General features: G+C 35.7%; 1 protein-coding gene across 1 annotated transcript in view; it reads left to right on the forward strand.

Annotated features, from left to right (window-relative positions):
• Positions 1–17545, forward strand: part of LOC5567696 — a 64015-nt gene that overhangs the window by 29688 nt on the left and 16782 nt on the right. The window contains exon 2 of the mRNA XM_001651810.2: positions 15185–15302. Coding sequence (XP_001651860.2) covers positions 15228–15302 — 75 coding nt within the window. The 5' untranslated portion in view covers positions 15185–15227. The remainder of the gene's footprint in view (positions 1–15184; positions 15303–17545) is intronic.

Genomic DNA, 17545 nt, shown 5'->3' on the forward strand with positions numbered 1-17545 from the left:
AGTTTTTTCACCTAACAGACTACTAAAAATCTTGTTTGTTTTAGACCAGGCCTGCCCAACCTTTTTGGCTCTTTTTCCACGTAAATGGTTGGTGCGTTCGCAATAATAGACTCATATGAACAAAATTAGTGTCAAATGAATGCTTGGTGGTATATTTATCTAATCCAAACTGAAAATTTAAAATTTGTATCAGCCTTTTTGCTACCGACGCAATTGGGTCCAAAAAATGATCCGGCCCGCGGGCCGGACTGATTTTATCTTTGTTTGCATCGCTAGCGAAGAGTTTTATATGAATTTAAGTTTTCAGCATGGATTAGACAGATATACTGTTAAGCTTTCATTTGAGACTAATTTGTTCATATTGGTCTATTCTTGCGAACGCACCAACAATTTATGTAGAAAAAGAGCCAAAAAGGTTGGGCAGGCCTGTTTTAGACTGTTTGTCTGTAAAACGAAGTTCATGGAGACGACATGACAAAAATTGTTTGTAGAAGTCTCGTTCACACGTCATACCATAATCTTTAGGCAAATTAATGTCATTTTGTGGAAATCAAATATTGTTAAATTATTTTGACAGCTGTTTGATACGACCGGTTTGGATTGTTTATAAAACCCTCTTTTGTGGCTTTTCGGTCAATCGTAGTGAGAGCGGGATAGTTATTTAACTATAATATAACTATCCCGCTTTCACTACTTTAGACCGAAAAGTCACAATAGATTATTTTGACAGAATCAGTACCTCATTGAACTTTCTCTGTTTATAAATTCGTTTGAATATTTATCACCGCTTAAGCGTCCGGGTATTGATGCATCACGGTAATTTAAACGATGAAACTTGTCTTGTTCTTAAATCCAGACACCTGCATTGAATCATGTCTATAAATCCGGACACCATCGAATCAAAATCCGGACATCTTGAAAAACATGCAACTATTCAAAGAAAACTTAAAAATTTTCAAATCAACTCAATTATTTACGCTCTTAGGAACATGTGCATGTTATGTGATGAATAACACATTTTAATATAAGCAAAATTTGTAGTACTGTTGCCTGCACTGAGATGACTGTGGTTTGAGCTACAAGCATAACTTATTAGTTTAATCTGTCTGTACAAAATATCGCATTTTGAAAGTTTTCTGTCAGTTTTACCAGTAAATAATGCTCTAATGCTTAATAAATTAACAATTTAATTACAATGTCCGAGATTAACACACTTCATTCCCGGAAAACCTCTTCTCCTTGATATTTTAACTATTTTAAACGTTGATTTACTCAACATGTCTGATATCAAGCCATCACTTCATGAATTATTCAATTTAAGCCACTACATGAGTGTATAATTTTCATATGTTTTCGTCAACTGCGTTCATCGACGCTATCACCACAATCTTTGGCCACGTCTATACAATCATCTAAAAACCAAAATTTTGAAATTTGAAATTCTTAATTATCCAAAAAAACTTATCAATGTTACCTTGGATTACGGTACAAAGAAAATGTAAGTAAAAAATAATGTTTATAATAACAAAATCATACAACTAAGTCCATACGTTAAAATAAAACTTGAAATCAGTCGAAATGTGTTTTTTTTTCGATTTTAGCTCTTTTCCGATTTTGTCAACCCTAAATGCAGCATGGGGCTGACAAAAGCGGGACATTACTGTATTTAATTTTGCCTTTTATTAATGTATCATTAGAGTGTCTGGATATAGGTACTTTCCGGTTTTGATTCACCACAGTATACATTTTTTAAACTGAAACTATGTTTATTTTATGGGATCATAGGTAACTATTAATAAGTTATAAATGATAACAATTTCGGGACATTTTTGGGTGGCGTGGGATACTTTAGGCGTTAACTGATTAATGTAACCAGTAGTACGTTATTTGTCTAACTATAATCGAACAGCGCGTTGTGTAGTTATTTTGAGTTATATATTTATTTATTTCCTTTAAAATGAAAAATTCCTGGCTCTCGTTTGGTATGGTATCCATACACTTTTAGTTTTGAACAATGATTTGGACATAGCGTCAGCCTCGAAATTGTGAAAATTGCGTAAAATATATCCCAAGAAAAAAGGTTTTATCATCTGAAATCGAACCAAATTGCTCATTCTGTTTAACCAGCAGATGATTTTTTTATAACAAAAATATATTGAAATCGAGGCCCAGATAACCGTTTCATTAAACACACAGCTTTTTAGCACGACCAAACTGAGGGTTTTGGGTAGAAATCTCACCGGTCGAGGATCTTTTCGGGCTGGAAATTTTTTCGACCTCCCAAAACATAAAGTATCATCGTACGGCAACCGGCAAAGAAAGTATACAACACACAGTATATTTGTTACAAAAATAATTGGCGGGCCAAGGATACGAAGCAGTTGATCAAGAGGATCCGGAAGATGGACGTCAGTGCCGCCCAGTGCTCTTGTGAGAGCTTCGCGGCTAAGTTTGGTCGTACGGCTAATCAGGGCCATTTCTCCGACAGTCATTGATGTTTTTTTGAGAAATAAACTATTGAACTCGTCGAGAAAAAAAATTTTTTTACTGTGATTGAAAAGATTGTCCGACATTTCCCCGAAAACCATTTTCCCGAAGGATTTTATCCCGATAACTATTTCCCCGAATATACTGTTTCCCCAAAAGCTTTTTCAAAACACTTTTTTCAACTGTCATAGTAATAAACAGAATTCAGTTAGTTAGGTAGTCGGCTCAAACTAATGATTCTCTTATGAATGATTTGAATCGAAAAACGACAGACGAGATATTTGGATTGGAAATCGATGACAGGTTTTATTGGAAGGCATGCTTTTTCAAATATGTTAAAAATTAAGTTCCGTATTAAAACTTTATTATGCTAAGAATCGCATCAAAAATGTAGAAAATGTAGAAGAAGGGTTTCGAAAGATTGTCCAAGAGGCGAGCAAATATGATGCCTTATGTCGTTTGTCCGGGCAAAATTCATCTAAATGACATTTAGCTGAACGGGCAACGACAAAACTATGAAATACAGTTTTACTGATTGAAAACTGTGTGCAGGATTCAAAGGCGTGACCCAAAAAAAAATGGGTCGATAAGTTTAATTGGGACGCATCTGATAGATTAGCTCATCATTTCGAAGCTATCATTCGATTATTGCTTCCGCATTAGTAGTTTGTGTCCCATAAAACATAGGCAAATGTTCTGGTTTTTTTTCTGTAACAATAAAATGATATAATAAAAGTTGCTTGTTTAAACATAGGACGTTCTTCTTTATTTTACTGCTCTAATAATCATTTACTTTTTTTTCTGTTCGGAACATAAACCACTGCGACCAAAATTGGTCTATTGTAGTACATCCTGTGTCCTTTGTTTAGTGCATGTCGTGTTATTTTGTCACTATCGAGATGTGATAAAGCATTCGGTTTCTTACAGTTGTAATTTCTAGGTTGATCACTCGCTAGAAAGAACTCTAATTGAAAGCTTCCGTTATTTATTCATTCCTTCTAAAAAGTGTGGTGAGTACGCTCTTCATAGGCCCGCCCTTTATCAGTCAAAATCGGATCCCTTCATGAAGCCAAGAAATTACACCGATATTGTTCATGCATCAGAATCCTTGTCCTTACTTCTTCAAACTAGACAACTAAATAAATAAAAGATTGGAAAACAAATGGTTGAATTCGACTCATTATTTTTCCATGCCTCAAGATCATTCTCGGCACCTGGGAAAATCTCGTCTTTCAACAAGGTTTAAAATGCAACAAGGACTAATAAGTGTTCCTTTGATTACTATAACATCCTGTTCTCTTCCTTTGAGCAGTCAAGCGAACCATGCTGGTAGATCTTTACCCCATAACGCACCACGAAAAGGAGATAATTTTTAAACTAGGCTTTTCTTTTTTCAATCGTAAGCAGTTGTTTGAAGCATTGCTATGTTAATATTGTTCTGCTTACAGCTACTACTGATTTCAACAGGAATTTTTAATCTTTAATTAGAAGACTGTTCTTTATATATAAATAAAAGAAGAAAGGAAAATTCAAATTGAAATATTATTAGCTAAGTGCCAATAATTATTGAAACAGTATAAATTAAAAGTATAACCCGTAATTTTAAGAAGCAAAACTCAGCCAAATGTCCATTCGCCCAAATGTCCATATGCTAAACAGCCATATGCTCAACATACCGCTTACAATGAAACTGCCTATAATGAGCTTGATTTTTCATGTCAGGCTATTGAATGTTTTTTATGTTGTTTTGAGTTTAATGCACGCGGCACATCATTTTGAACACCAGTATCTTCAAACACATGGATTTTATAATACAATATAACCCGATGGAAGTAGCTAACATTAGAATTTTTTCGGGGAAATGGTACATTCCGAAAAAACGTTTTCGGGGAAGTGGTTCATTCGCGAAAACGTCATTCGAGGAAATAGTATTCGGATAAATGGTTTTCGGGGAAATGTCGGACAATCGACTGAAAAAGCTATCATTTGTTAATGAACACCCATTGGAGTAGGTTTTTTTAATGAACACCCATTAGTCATGTCAATTGTCCCTTCAATATATATTCATGGAGGTTTGAATGTACCATATTTTAGAAATCAGTTGCTGTAAGTCAATTAAAGATTTACATTTGATCTGTTTCTAATAGATTGTTTTTTTTTAGAACGCACTTCATGTTACCTTAGACAAACTGAAATATAACACAGCGTAACAAAAATGACATTTTTGCGTGTCTCAAGAATCAAATTACATATGTGTCTCTAGTAGATTTAGTGCCGCTGAATCTGATGCCGTTCTCAGAAATGTCGCTGCACGTCACAATTTTTAGCTACAGGTCGCCAAAGTTGTATAAAACATTGGTTTAAAGGATCTTTATATGAAATTTAATGTATGATCGATCAAACTTTTTTGTGATCCAATCCAGCAAACATGCAAAATAGGCCTTCAACTTTCATTTCAAACATAATTTGGTTGAAATTGCACGATAAAATTTAGAATAAATAAATTTTTTCGACATGCTTGCAGTTTCCATACAAAACTCTTTGCTTCTTTTATATGGCAAAATACAATTCTTTTCTAAATCACCAAAAAATAACTTATGAGCATCGATGGCATTATGAACTTTGCTGATAAGTTTTGTTATACACATAAAGTTTGAATTCTGTGGCAAATTAAGCAAATAAATTGCCTTACAAGCTGGCAAACTTGCATGCAAGTTGGCTGAAATAGTTAAATTTTGCATTTTCAACAGCCAATATCTGAAAAACTGGACGTGCTGGGTTATTTTTGAAAACGGCAATAGATTCAGCAACCCTTAATTAAGTTAATAGCGGTATTTTGATGCTTGAGACAAAAACGTGTTCCGCAGTGTAACAGACATGCTCTTAAGTTCATGGAAGAATAAAATAAATAAATAAATAAATATTTATAACCAAAATTATTGATGAGTGCGTCTGAAACGCAAATATCATATGCGGGAACACCAAATGCGGTAAGATTTTTTTATAAGGAAGGCTAAGTCAAAGATCAATTTTCTTTGCTAGGTTAGCGATGATATGGATCATGGTTGCTAAGAGTCCTCAGATTATTTTGTGTTACCGCATTTGAAGCCCAAGATTTAGACAAGGTTTGTATGTCAAACGCAAACAGCAATACCATACCATATCACCAACATATTCGATACTACACGCATCTTATGTTCATTGCAACTATCAAAAAAATCTATTTTGATGCGTTGGTGTGTCAAACATGGGTTTATTGAAAACAAACAAACAGTTATGTACTGAAAATTGATTTATTTTTGCTTATTGAATTCTCAGAATAAGTAAAGAAATGATTTAAGAGAAATTCGAGAAACATTACATTAATCACAATATATTTATCACATATCACGATATATACAATTTATCACAAAGAATGAAGAGAGCATGTATAAAACGTGAAAATTAACTGATGGTTGCTAACATGTAATGCCGTTATATGGCCTTAAAACGAGCAGTTACTGAATGTGTCTATTGTGCCCTTAATCCTACAACTTGTTCTATCCAAAACAAAAGTAAAATCGACAAAATTTCTACTCTTTTTGAATTCATTTAGAGAAGCAACTTCATGTGAACCTACTTGGTATGAACATAGCGATTACTGAGCGGCGATACGCATCGATAAACACAAGACAGCTTGACTCATTCTAAGACTAGAGCTATTTAAATTGTACCATGTTGAGTGACATAGCCTTACGGTCGGCTAGAAAATACAATCTAAGTGGAGATGGTTCGAATTGAATGATGGAATGGCGATATGAAAAATTATATTTCATATATCTTGAGATTTAGGAAAAATAAACAAGCCATAAGAATGACAATCTGCCGTTTCAAAGCATGCAAAACATAACATTGGTCTTGGCACCATCTCAAGAACAACTGTAACAGTTATATTTAGACTGACCGAATATTTGCCAAACAAGAAAATAGCACAACGTGTTGGTACATGAGCAAGCACTCCGTAAGTCAAGTTGAAGTGTTACCATAAAAGGAAACCGGCCAAAAAAGGTTAAGTTGATAATCCATCTGTTGCCGTAGGCGACGAAACGTTCGGTCACATTCCACAATTGACTGATAGAGAAGGTTCAAATGATGCTGAAAGCACACGAACCAGCTGTTCCCTAATGGACTGGAAACTATCTGAAGGAAGATATCGTCTAAATTTAATAGAACGTGGCAAAGAGGATTCAAAAGACGATGTCTGGATAAGTACCCACCATCCCATATTTTATTGCTTTTCCAAACATTTGTAAACCTCTTCGCCGTTTGAAATAAAATGACTGTGGCGTGGAAGACAAATAGAAAATATAAGGAACTGGATCCTATTCTCGTCACATTGATTCATTTCGACAGAGCGGGTGTTTGGAAGCTACAAGGCTAATACTTGGCCACAATATGCTCCGTTCTAAAGTGTTTTTTTGTGCAAAGTTTCAGACGATTGGGCAAAAAAATATGCCAAAGCAAATCATGAAATGCCCAATAATTCTTTAAACTCAAAAATATGATTTCCACTTCCTGGCATTCTTTTTGATCAAGTAATTTGCTCCACACGATATCTTGGCGTGATAATTTAGATAATTCTATCTCTAACTCTGATTCACCGCTTTTGTTGATGGTACTTATCACCAAAACTACTAGAGGATTGTTTGTAAAAATGCTGACAATTTGAAAGAACGCTTATAATATATAATAACATCATAATAATGTGTCGTGATTCAACGTCAGGTTCATGCTCATTTTTTGCTACAAATTCTACTTGCAACATATTCAATTTTGCCTTTGCTGCTATTGATTATTTCAAGCTTTTCATAAGGTTGCATTGTACAATTTCCATTAGTGATCCTTTTTTATTACTTTCATGGTTCTTCATTCGACGTCTTTTCGGTTCCATTCGCCGCAGCAGTTAAATACCTCTCTTTGCTTCATGGCAAGCTTCCACAATTTGCACGATCAGTTGAAACTTTGAAAGCTCGACGAATCACTACAATGATCGACTTTGCCTCGGAGCAGCAATGAAGAGGTATGCAAAAACATGAACGAAGCATCGCTACTTACATTGCATTATTATTTAAGTGTTTCCCCATTCCTCAGCTCCTCGGGTCGGTCGCTATTGAATTATGAGAGCTAAAGCGTTTAGTGTACATTAGTTTGGGTTTTACTCCCACAACAGTCATTGAAACTTCTGCCATAAATTTCAAATAAATTTGATACAAAAGGAAATAATGTTCAAAAAATCGAATTATTCAGAAATATTGTTTGAAATTGAGTATTTAGTGCACCCAGCGCTGAACGCTTCCGCGGCGAAACGAATTAATAAAGTTGTTACTTGTGTCATACTTTCCGAAGCCAGACAAGCTAAAACAAAGCAAAGACAAATTATTGCGCTTTAAACGTGCAAATCATTTACCGGTGTTGGCGCTCGTGCCATCGTCTTCTTAATTTGGTAACTGTTTTAGCTGTTTTCGGCACGAAATGTAAAGCACATTGCAGTTGTTTGCTCAATCACAAACAATGATGAATGACTTGGGAAAATCACATACATCCCTTTTAGTAGCTTATGACAATATAAAGCTCATTTTAATATCTAGATTAATGTGAAAAGAATTGGAATACCATTCATTACATTGCGCAACATTGTTGTGTTCCAATCATCTAAATTTAGCATTATGCTTCATTAAGAATATTTAAGTCTATTATCGCATTGAGAAAACATCAAAGCGACAGATTACTATCATATTTACTACGTTACATACGATAATAAAACAAAAACCTTCGAAATTCACTACCACAAGTCGTACATTCAGTCCAGTTCTATTGAAAAACATATTTGAATAACATCTAGTATTCCCAAATTTAAGGATAAAAACCTTTTTTAGTTGCACCAATGTATGGTTTCATAAATTATTCAGGAATAGTTTTTTTTTTGTTTTCGATGTATCTTTGTGTTTTGGAAAGATAATATAAGTTGATAAATAAATTAACCTTTATGACGATGTATCAGTGGGTTAAATGCGAAGTCGATATTCTCAAAACTAGTTTGTCACAACCTAATTTTGAGAAAATCGACATTGATTGCCCAAGAACAAGCAAATCTTTCACGAAAATTGTTTCTGTTGAACGGAAAAATCATTTGAACATATCGTTGGACAGCTTGAAAATAGTAAAATGTTTTATCATAATTAACACCAAACCGATTAAAAAGGTCCTCACTAGAACTTAAAATGTAATAGGTTATGATTTTATTTTTGTTTCGGACGCGTGAACATTGTGAAATTTCAGTCGTAATATAGAAAAATATACAAAATACTGATCTTTACGATGGTTCTGTCGTCTATGACAGATTATATGCAACTCAAGATAAAAGATTTAACGAGGAATCTATTTATTGAACTGGACAAAGTAATACATTTCATTGAGAAGTTGATCAACATACCGGCCTACTTTTCCTACCGATGGACCCAGTGCTGGAAAGTGCTACTCACTCTCACTTAAACATTAATTCAGAACGGGTGTCGTCAATTCCAACCTAAGTTCCAAGACGATATTGACTAAATGTTTTTCAATAGCCTCAAGGTTCAATTTTCGACATTATGTTACTGTTAATCACCTACGATACATGGTAGGTGTCAAGTCATATACGATTCAATATGGTTTGATTCCTTCCTATCCGCCAATAAATTAGTTTCAAAACTTAACGTGAGCTGTTGGACAAGATTGACGCATTCTTCAACAGTCCTGATGATGCTTTGGCCACGTCCTAGCAACCATACTAGACAGAACTTCTCTGCGATACAAAAAAGAGGTGATTTTGATGTTTTAACACAGGTCTTGATAATAGATTACCTGTTTTGCTCCTGTCCACAGTTGATTAGCAAAAGTTTTCTCGTTTTATTTTGTATGGGGAAAGGCATTTCAAATTTCCCGTAAATGAAAGCATTAATTGAAAAACATATTTGGTAGACGATAGTGATAGTCATTATCATTACGTACAACCGGTACCAAATATTTTTTCGAAAAGAGTAACCATTTTTGAGAAGTAATTTGTTAGATGATTTTCGCCATACAAATATTTTTCGCATTACCTTTCAGCGATTTTTTATGCATAGACACTAGCGCATGTGTGTTACTGTTTGGAGAGTAGCGAATCAGGCCATGTATGTAACCCATTCAAAAAGATGAAGATGCTCAAACGATTCGAGTGAGCGTGCAAAAAAAAATACGACGGTGGTACTCTGGCACTCTTTCTTTCTTGTTGCTTCAGTGTCCCGCCCGAACAAGACAGCCCTCGCGGAGTTGTAATGGCACTCTTTATTATGGAATTTTACTCTGTTCTGCCTCTTCCTCTCTCATTTTTCGTTGTCTCTGCTTATAATTTTTTCGCTCCGTTGCAAAGAGGCAAAAGCAGCACGCTAATCTAGAGTATGTTGCCGAACTCTGATGATGTTGAGAAGTATAATCAAGCCTGCTAGCAACAACTGGAATTTGTGATTAGTTGAATACGTACTTAATAGAGTGTCAGAGACCTTTCCTGTTCTTATAGAACGTAGCATTATAGAATTTTCGATGTGAATGTGATAGATTTATATTAATGAGAATGTTCAGTTCTTTGTTATGAGGGATATTTTATAGTCATTAATCATCTACTTTGGTTATGCTTGTTCTTTTAATTTGGTTATGCTTGTTCTGGAGTTTGTACACTTTTGTGTTTTTGATAAATCTATTCAATATTGCTTTACAAAACAAAACAGTAGAACTTTAGTTTAGTTTAGTGCTAGCATATTCGTGAACTAACGCAGAGTTAAAAGGTGAAGGTGGCACTGTTCTAGAATAGCGATTAGTGCATCTCAGTCGAAGTTGGTAGTGATAAGTTAATAAGAAAAATCACCACGATCATTTTACAGAATAGATTTGACAATATATATTAAGGCTTGCAAAACTTTTGCAACATAACCCCACATTTAATCGCCAATCGGGCGTTAAAAATGCAACAAATGTACCTTGGCAAAAAAAACTCTCAGTTGATAACTACGGAAGTGTATATAGAAACAGTAAGCTGAGAAAAAGGATGACGGGGTTGGTGGTCTAATGGCAACCGCTTCTGCTTCATGAGCAGAAGGTCATGGGTTCAATCCCAGGCCCGTCCCTTTTCTCGTACTTTGTAGTTGTATCCTTCACTTGCTTCTATCTACCACTCTTAATTTATCACAGTTCATAGCATTTGCTAGAAACCGAGACGGACAGAAATAAACCGTTACCCTACGCTTCCATTCGTTCTTCATTATAACATACCTTCCTTCACGCCTGATACATAGGTAGCCTGCTAACCAAACCAGCAAGCCTCTCTGCCATAAAAATTACCCCACCTTTTCACCCTTCCCGCATGAACTGGCGTTGACGCAGTGGTTATATACGGTCAACCGTGGGAGCCAGATGAATGCATCATCAATTCCTCACCCTTCCCCTCATTGGTCTGCATTCTGACGTGGCAGGCACCATTGTTGTCTAAAAATAGAAGATCTCCAGGACTTATACACTGAGGGTGTCTGTTAATCCCTAGCAGTCATCAATCAAGGGGGGTGACCCATTTCGCATAAAGACGTTTCGCATACGGACGTTTGGCATAATGGTCGTTTCGCATAAAGCGGTTTCATACAGGAACAGGTAGCATTTTAAAGAAGGCATATAATTCTGATTATGCCAAATTTCCATTATGCCAAACGTCCGTATGCGAAACGTCCTTATGCGAAACGTCTTTATGCGAAATGGCCCATCCCCCCAATCAAGCTTAAGCTCAAGCTCAAGTAAGCTGAGAAAAAGGCTCTTCCACAGTTGGCATGTAATACCGTAGAGCAGAAGGCTGATGATGAGAGAAGAAAAAGAAGTTGTTTCTTGTTAAATCTTTAATAAAAAAGAAATAATTATTAACTTGACCCACTATCTTGTAGTTATTTTTACAAATATGACCCATCGCATGATGCAAAGCACATTTATGTGATTATCGTTTTAATATTTTTTATTTTAAAATTTGAAAAATATTTTGTCCAAGAAAATTATTCCGTTTTTGTCAACTGATCGTGTTGATAAGAACGGAACATACCTGTATTCTTGTTTTGCAGTTTTTATGCATACATTTGAGATAATTTGATATTGTAATACACAATATGAATGGTTTTGCAGTTTTGGACGTACAGTCGAAGCTTGCTATAACGACATCGCAAGGGACCGTCGTAATAAGGAAAAGTCGTTATAGAGAACAGTTATAATATTGGAATATTTTTAAAGGGATCGAAAATGTCGCTATAGAGAGCTTTTGTCGCTATAAAAGTTGTCGTTATAACGAGCTTCGACTGTAGTTAAGAGAAGAGGGGATTGAAAAAGGTTTTTTTTTGTATATGCTAACCATAATTATTTTATTCTTCTCTAGAACCCCCTTATAAATAAATCAATGAAAAAAGATAATATTAAAGTTCTTTTATCGCAAACTTTGATTTTTCTTTTAGTGATTCGATCATCCGGAGTGAAAAAAAATCGACACTCCGGATAATCGAGTCCGACCAGTAACTACATTTGAGGCTGTTATTATTTCAGATTAGAACATTACAACAGCATTATGGCCACGTGCTCGATATAGTATGACCAATGCATAAATTTAGGCGATTTTGCGGTCAATAATATCATGCGCTCTAAGACATAGTTTCCCAAACTGTGGGTCGCGACCCCCAGGGGGGTCGTGAGGTAGTCTCTGGTGGGTCGCGAAAAAAAATCATATTTTCTATCTATTTTCTTCGTTTTGAATGTTGTCACTTCATAAAAATCTTTATATTCATAGATTTTATTTACGTCAGTGGACACATCTTAACTTTTTCTGTCAAAGTTGTCAGGTCGCAACAAATTTCCAATTATTAAAAGTATATTTGGAAACTTCAACAAAAAATAAATATCGTAAAATTGCTGTTATACTGAAATGTCCAGCTTGGAAATTGTATACTGATAGCAGGCTAAAAACATTATCACGTTCTTAAAATAATTGTGATTTAATGGTAAAAGTTGTTTAGTTTTTTGGCAAAAAATGGTTGTATATGATAATTAGTCCTTTAAAATTAAATATTCTTTAAATTTCTATTAACCTCTCGTTAAAAAATAGTTTATTTCGACGGTAAAGTAAGAAAAGAATGAAAACTAACGACTTTCAAACATTTCATTTTTCTAAAACTCCAACTCAAACTAAAACTTTCAACTGATTTTGAGCATGTTTATCGCGCCTTGTCATTAATTATAGACAAAGTATCGAAAGACAATGAAAGTTACAATAAATAACTCATTTGTACAATAATTTCTCTCTGGTGGGTCGCGAAGAAGACGCATGATGGCTGGGTGGGTCGCGCATCTAAAAAGTTTGGGAACCTATGCTCTAAGAGATTGTCGGCAATCAAATTTGAGAGACCAAATACACAGTATTTTCCTATCAAAACACACAAATGAAAACATTCAGATGATTCTTTATTCTGTCAGCTTACCCCTGACGAGATTTTCGAGAACAGTCGCACTGACAGGAGATGTTCGAAGCGTTGTGAATTCTCCTAGGGTGAAGGTCGTATTTTTGACCCCTTAAGGAAGTGATTTTGGATTTTCATCCCATATAATTTATTGCAAAGCATAACCAAGTTAATGAATATGCCAAATGTGGAGAACAGTTTCCTTTTTGAGATAAAAATACGCACATGGTAATGAATAGTCCAAAATAAGTAAAAAATAATGGAATTGTGAAGCATTGTTTTCCACTATTTTGGACACCCCAATACATTTTGGACCCACAAAGTATATATTTTGGGCCATTTGCGTTTACATTCGATTGGAGACAAAGCCTAAGAAACTGTTTGTTTTATAGCTTGCGCATAATCCAATCAATCGATTAACAATGGAAAACTAAAGTAATTGTATGCTTTTAGCCTAGAAATTAGAAAAAAAAATTTTTTTTGACGTTTCCAATTTCAGTGTGTAACGTGTTCTAATGGTTGCGTGGATGAACCGATTGAATTTAATTAATTCTAGTCATATATTAGTTATTTATGCAACAAGTTGCAAAATGATAATTTTTTCAGCACGAGTTGTACATTTATCCAAAGAGGCTCGCCGAGTTGGATAAATACAACGAGTGCTGAAAAAATCAAGTTTTGCAACGAGTTGCATATAACATTTTTTGCTATTACGAAAAATTCGTTTAAGCTGGATCATTTTCAAAAGCACAAGCAAACATTTCAACAGAAACCACGTGGGCGTACAGCCATGTGTAGTATTATTTCAGTATTTTTCAATCGCGTATGCCTTGACATGTAGTATCTATGAATGTCACAAATTTTCTCGTTCTGATCATACAGACCAATGTTTCCTATTGGAGAACAGAACAAATGCGTACAGTAGCGGGTTCTGCTGCCATTTCTACGAATGCTGGACGATCCATTCCCAAACACGAATTGTCAGATCGGTCTGAAAATGCAGTTCGCTTAATATGGATTTTTTCTCGGTATCCATGCAAGATACCCTGTTTAGGAAGTACGGCGTATTAGAGCGCATGCGGATGCGAATCGAATGCACCACTTCCGATGTTAGGTATCTCGCATAGATTCTGAGAAAAATCTAACTTAGACGAGAAACTTATTCTAACTTTTTATCGCGCCGACAACATCACCAGTCTTGTGACATAAAATCAGATGCTATGGCAGAATAGAATGAGATATTTGACTGACACCTTCCATACAGTACTGAAAAGTGCTACTTTTGAGCTCCGAAAACAGTGCTGAAAAGTAGCACTTTACAGCATTGATTTTTTGGTAGGAAAAGCAGGCCATTTTATAGTGCATCTTATCAATGAAAAGTTGATTGATTTGCAACGGAATCGCAAAATAGTAGTTTACAGAACAAGTTGCAGAATGATGATTATTACAGCACGAGTCGTAAATTTATCCTACGAGGCTTGCCGAGTTGGATAATTACGACAAGTGCTGTAAAAATTGAGTTCTGCAACGAGTTACGTACAACATTTTTTGCAATTTCATAGAAGACCGCTTGAGGGTATCAGAAATAATATCGGAATGCATTCACCATTATTTGACAATTTCTGAAAAACTGTTGTGTAATGAGAAAGCGTTGCGTAATGAATCATTACAGCACTGGTTTCAGTTTGGTAATAACTATTCCCGCACTGCATACTTCAGTGCAGGAAAGTAGGCCGTTTCATGACAGATTGGCGTGATGAAAAACAGCCTATTACGATGAGAAATTGCAAAAAGATATTTTCCATGCGCAAACGCTTGATGCAAGTGTACAACAGTCCTATCCATCCAAAATAACATGCAAACTGAGTTGGTCTTTTGATTTCAACTGGGAAATTTGTTGGAAAATGACCCAGAGAATCCGAAACATATAGAGGTCTAAAATATACTGGTTACCCTACATAGACTTTCGCTTTGAAATTTCGTTGGGACGTGGCTAGCCACGTTGTGTAGGCTAGTTATTAATATTGTTAATCTTATTTACTAGACTTACGAATAAGATTTACGAAAAACCACATTTGCTAACCTCTTTATTAGCATTCTTCATTTTTAACATGCCAGACGAAATAAATACATTAATTTATTTCTATTCTTCTTTTTTTCAGATTTTTCCAACAATAAACATTACGGCACGATGACACTATCGTGATGGAAACGGAAAGCATCGTCAGCGAACCACAACCTAGCACGAGAGGATTTCCGACTGAGAGATCCACATCAATGGTAAGAACGCATACCAGAACCGCTATACATACAATGCAGACAAATCAACGCTGATGGTAAAAACGTTTCTTACGAGTTAGTTCCTATGACCACGAAAAGTCTTTATTGGGTGTGAAACAACCGAAATAGGTTTGTCAGATTTACATATTTGATTCAAAAGTTAATAGGCCTGAGTTTGTTTTGTTGGTTCCTCGAGTTATTTTTTGGTGGATTGAGAAGTGCGGCTCGTTTGGGTTTGGCCGGCACAAGGTCGTCAATTTTCTAGGCGTGGATAATGTGGCGAACGCGAGGGAAGGTAAATTATATTTGTTCTATGCAGCAGAGGGTATAATAATGATGACTTGTGGACTGAATCACTCCCTACCCCTTTCTGGTACGTCACGTGGAATTGCGCTAGGTGAGGCCATGGTTGATGCATCCGTCCGAATGCCTGTAATTAAATTGAAATTATCTCATGTGCGCATGCTCAAACCATTTCATTCTTGCACGAAATTTGACTTTGATTGATGGGTAGTGTAATTGTGTTCACCAGGTGTTCGTCTTTTTCAACAATGTAAGAACAAAATTTCTTTACATGTAGTAATTTGGATTGTGCGTAGTTGAAATTGTCAATCGTATTTATTTTCAGCGATACTGAGATATTTGTCTCGTCTCCATGAATCTAAACCGTTGAGAACTCAACAATTTCGTATTACGTAATCGAAACGCGACAATTACTTTTAATTCATTCATTCATTGTGCTGTCAACCAACACCGATCAGTGGCGGAGCACAACACCAACTGATCCACTACATGCATTCGTATAATAAGTTCAATACATCTCATAAGTCTAGGGATGTCTAATGCATTATTCTGACATACTTAAGTATTTTTTTCGAGAAACAACTGTTTATTATTGTCTTATTTGTACAGTTTCGATGTTAATCCACAAACATGAACTAATAAAATAAACTTTTGAATTTGAATAAACCCGAGCAGGAACAAATAACTCCCCAATAACTTATGCATACCATATTTTGGTATCATACCACAATTAGGTATTGTTCAGTTATCAATACCTCATTTTGGTATTACAATGGTATTTGAAAAGAATGTTTAAAACAATTTAAAATACTTCATTTTCGTATTCGAAAGGTATTGAGGACTGCTGAAGGTATTGAACTAGTATTGAAAAATTTCACTTTTATATGAAAATCCATCAATTATTATTTAGGTATTACAATACCTGATCTAGTTATCAGCTTGGTATTTGTAGAATATGCAGAAGGTATTATTTGAGATATTTTACCTCTTATGCAGGGCTCATTCATACCTCATTCAGGTTGTAAGTATTGGAAATTATCTGGTATGGAATACCTCAATTTGGTATTCATTAGTTATTTTCTTCTGCTCGGGAATAACTTCATAACACATCATGTTACTGAAAATTTCAAAAATCTTATAACATTCTTCATGTAACTGACAAATCGCATAAGAATTAACGTTAAACGTTATTTAATTGTAAACCTTCCATCACACCCAAGGTCATATCCACATTACCTACCTACCTTACCTACCTTGATGGCTACAGCGTAGCGTTACGCCATTGCCGGGCGTATTTTAGAGCCCCATCTTCGTCGGTCTTGGGCGAAACTTCTCCAGTTGCCCCGAACGTTTAGGGTCGCCAGGTCCTCATCCACTGCGTACAGCCAGCGTATTCGTGGTCTTCCCCGAAGCCGTCGACCTCTACCTGGTTACCTGCTGTATATTATTTTCGCAATTCTTTCTTCCGACATTCGCACTAAGTGACCAGCCCACTGAAGTCTGCCGTATTTTACACGCTTGATAATATTCGCTTCTTTGTACACTTGATACAACTTCTGATTCATGCGTCTGCGCCACACACCATTTTCGAGTTTCCCACCGAGTATTGTCCGCAGCACTTTACGCTCGAAAACACCGAAAACTTTCCGGTCTGCCTCTTTCAACGTCCACGCTTCGTGGCCGTAGAGAGCCACCGGAAGAATCCATGTTTTATACAGGGCAAATTTTGTTTCCGTTTGCAAGCTGCGGGACCTAAGCCGGTTACATAGTCCGTAAAAGGCCCTATTCGCAGCCGCAACATGTCTCTTCACTTCGTGCGAAACGTCGTTGTCACATGTCACAAGTGTTCCAAGGTAAACAAATTCTTCAACAACTTCAAACACATCCCCATCAAACACTACCTCAGCACTTACACCACCAGGCCTGACTCTATCTCTACC

Source organism: Aedes aegypti, chromosome 2 (assembly GCF_002204515.2).
Source record: "Aedes aegypti strain LVP_AGWG chromosome 2, AaegL5.0 Primary Assembly, whole genome shotgun sequence".
Classification (NCBI taxonomy): Eukaryota; Metazoa; Arthropoda; class Insecta; order Diptera; family Culicidae; genus Aedes; species Aedes aegypti.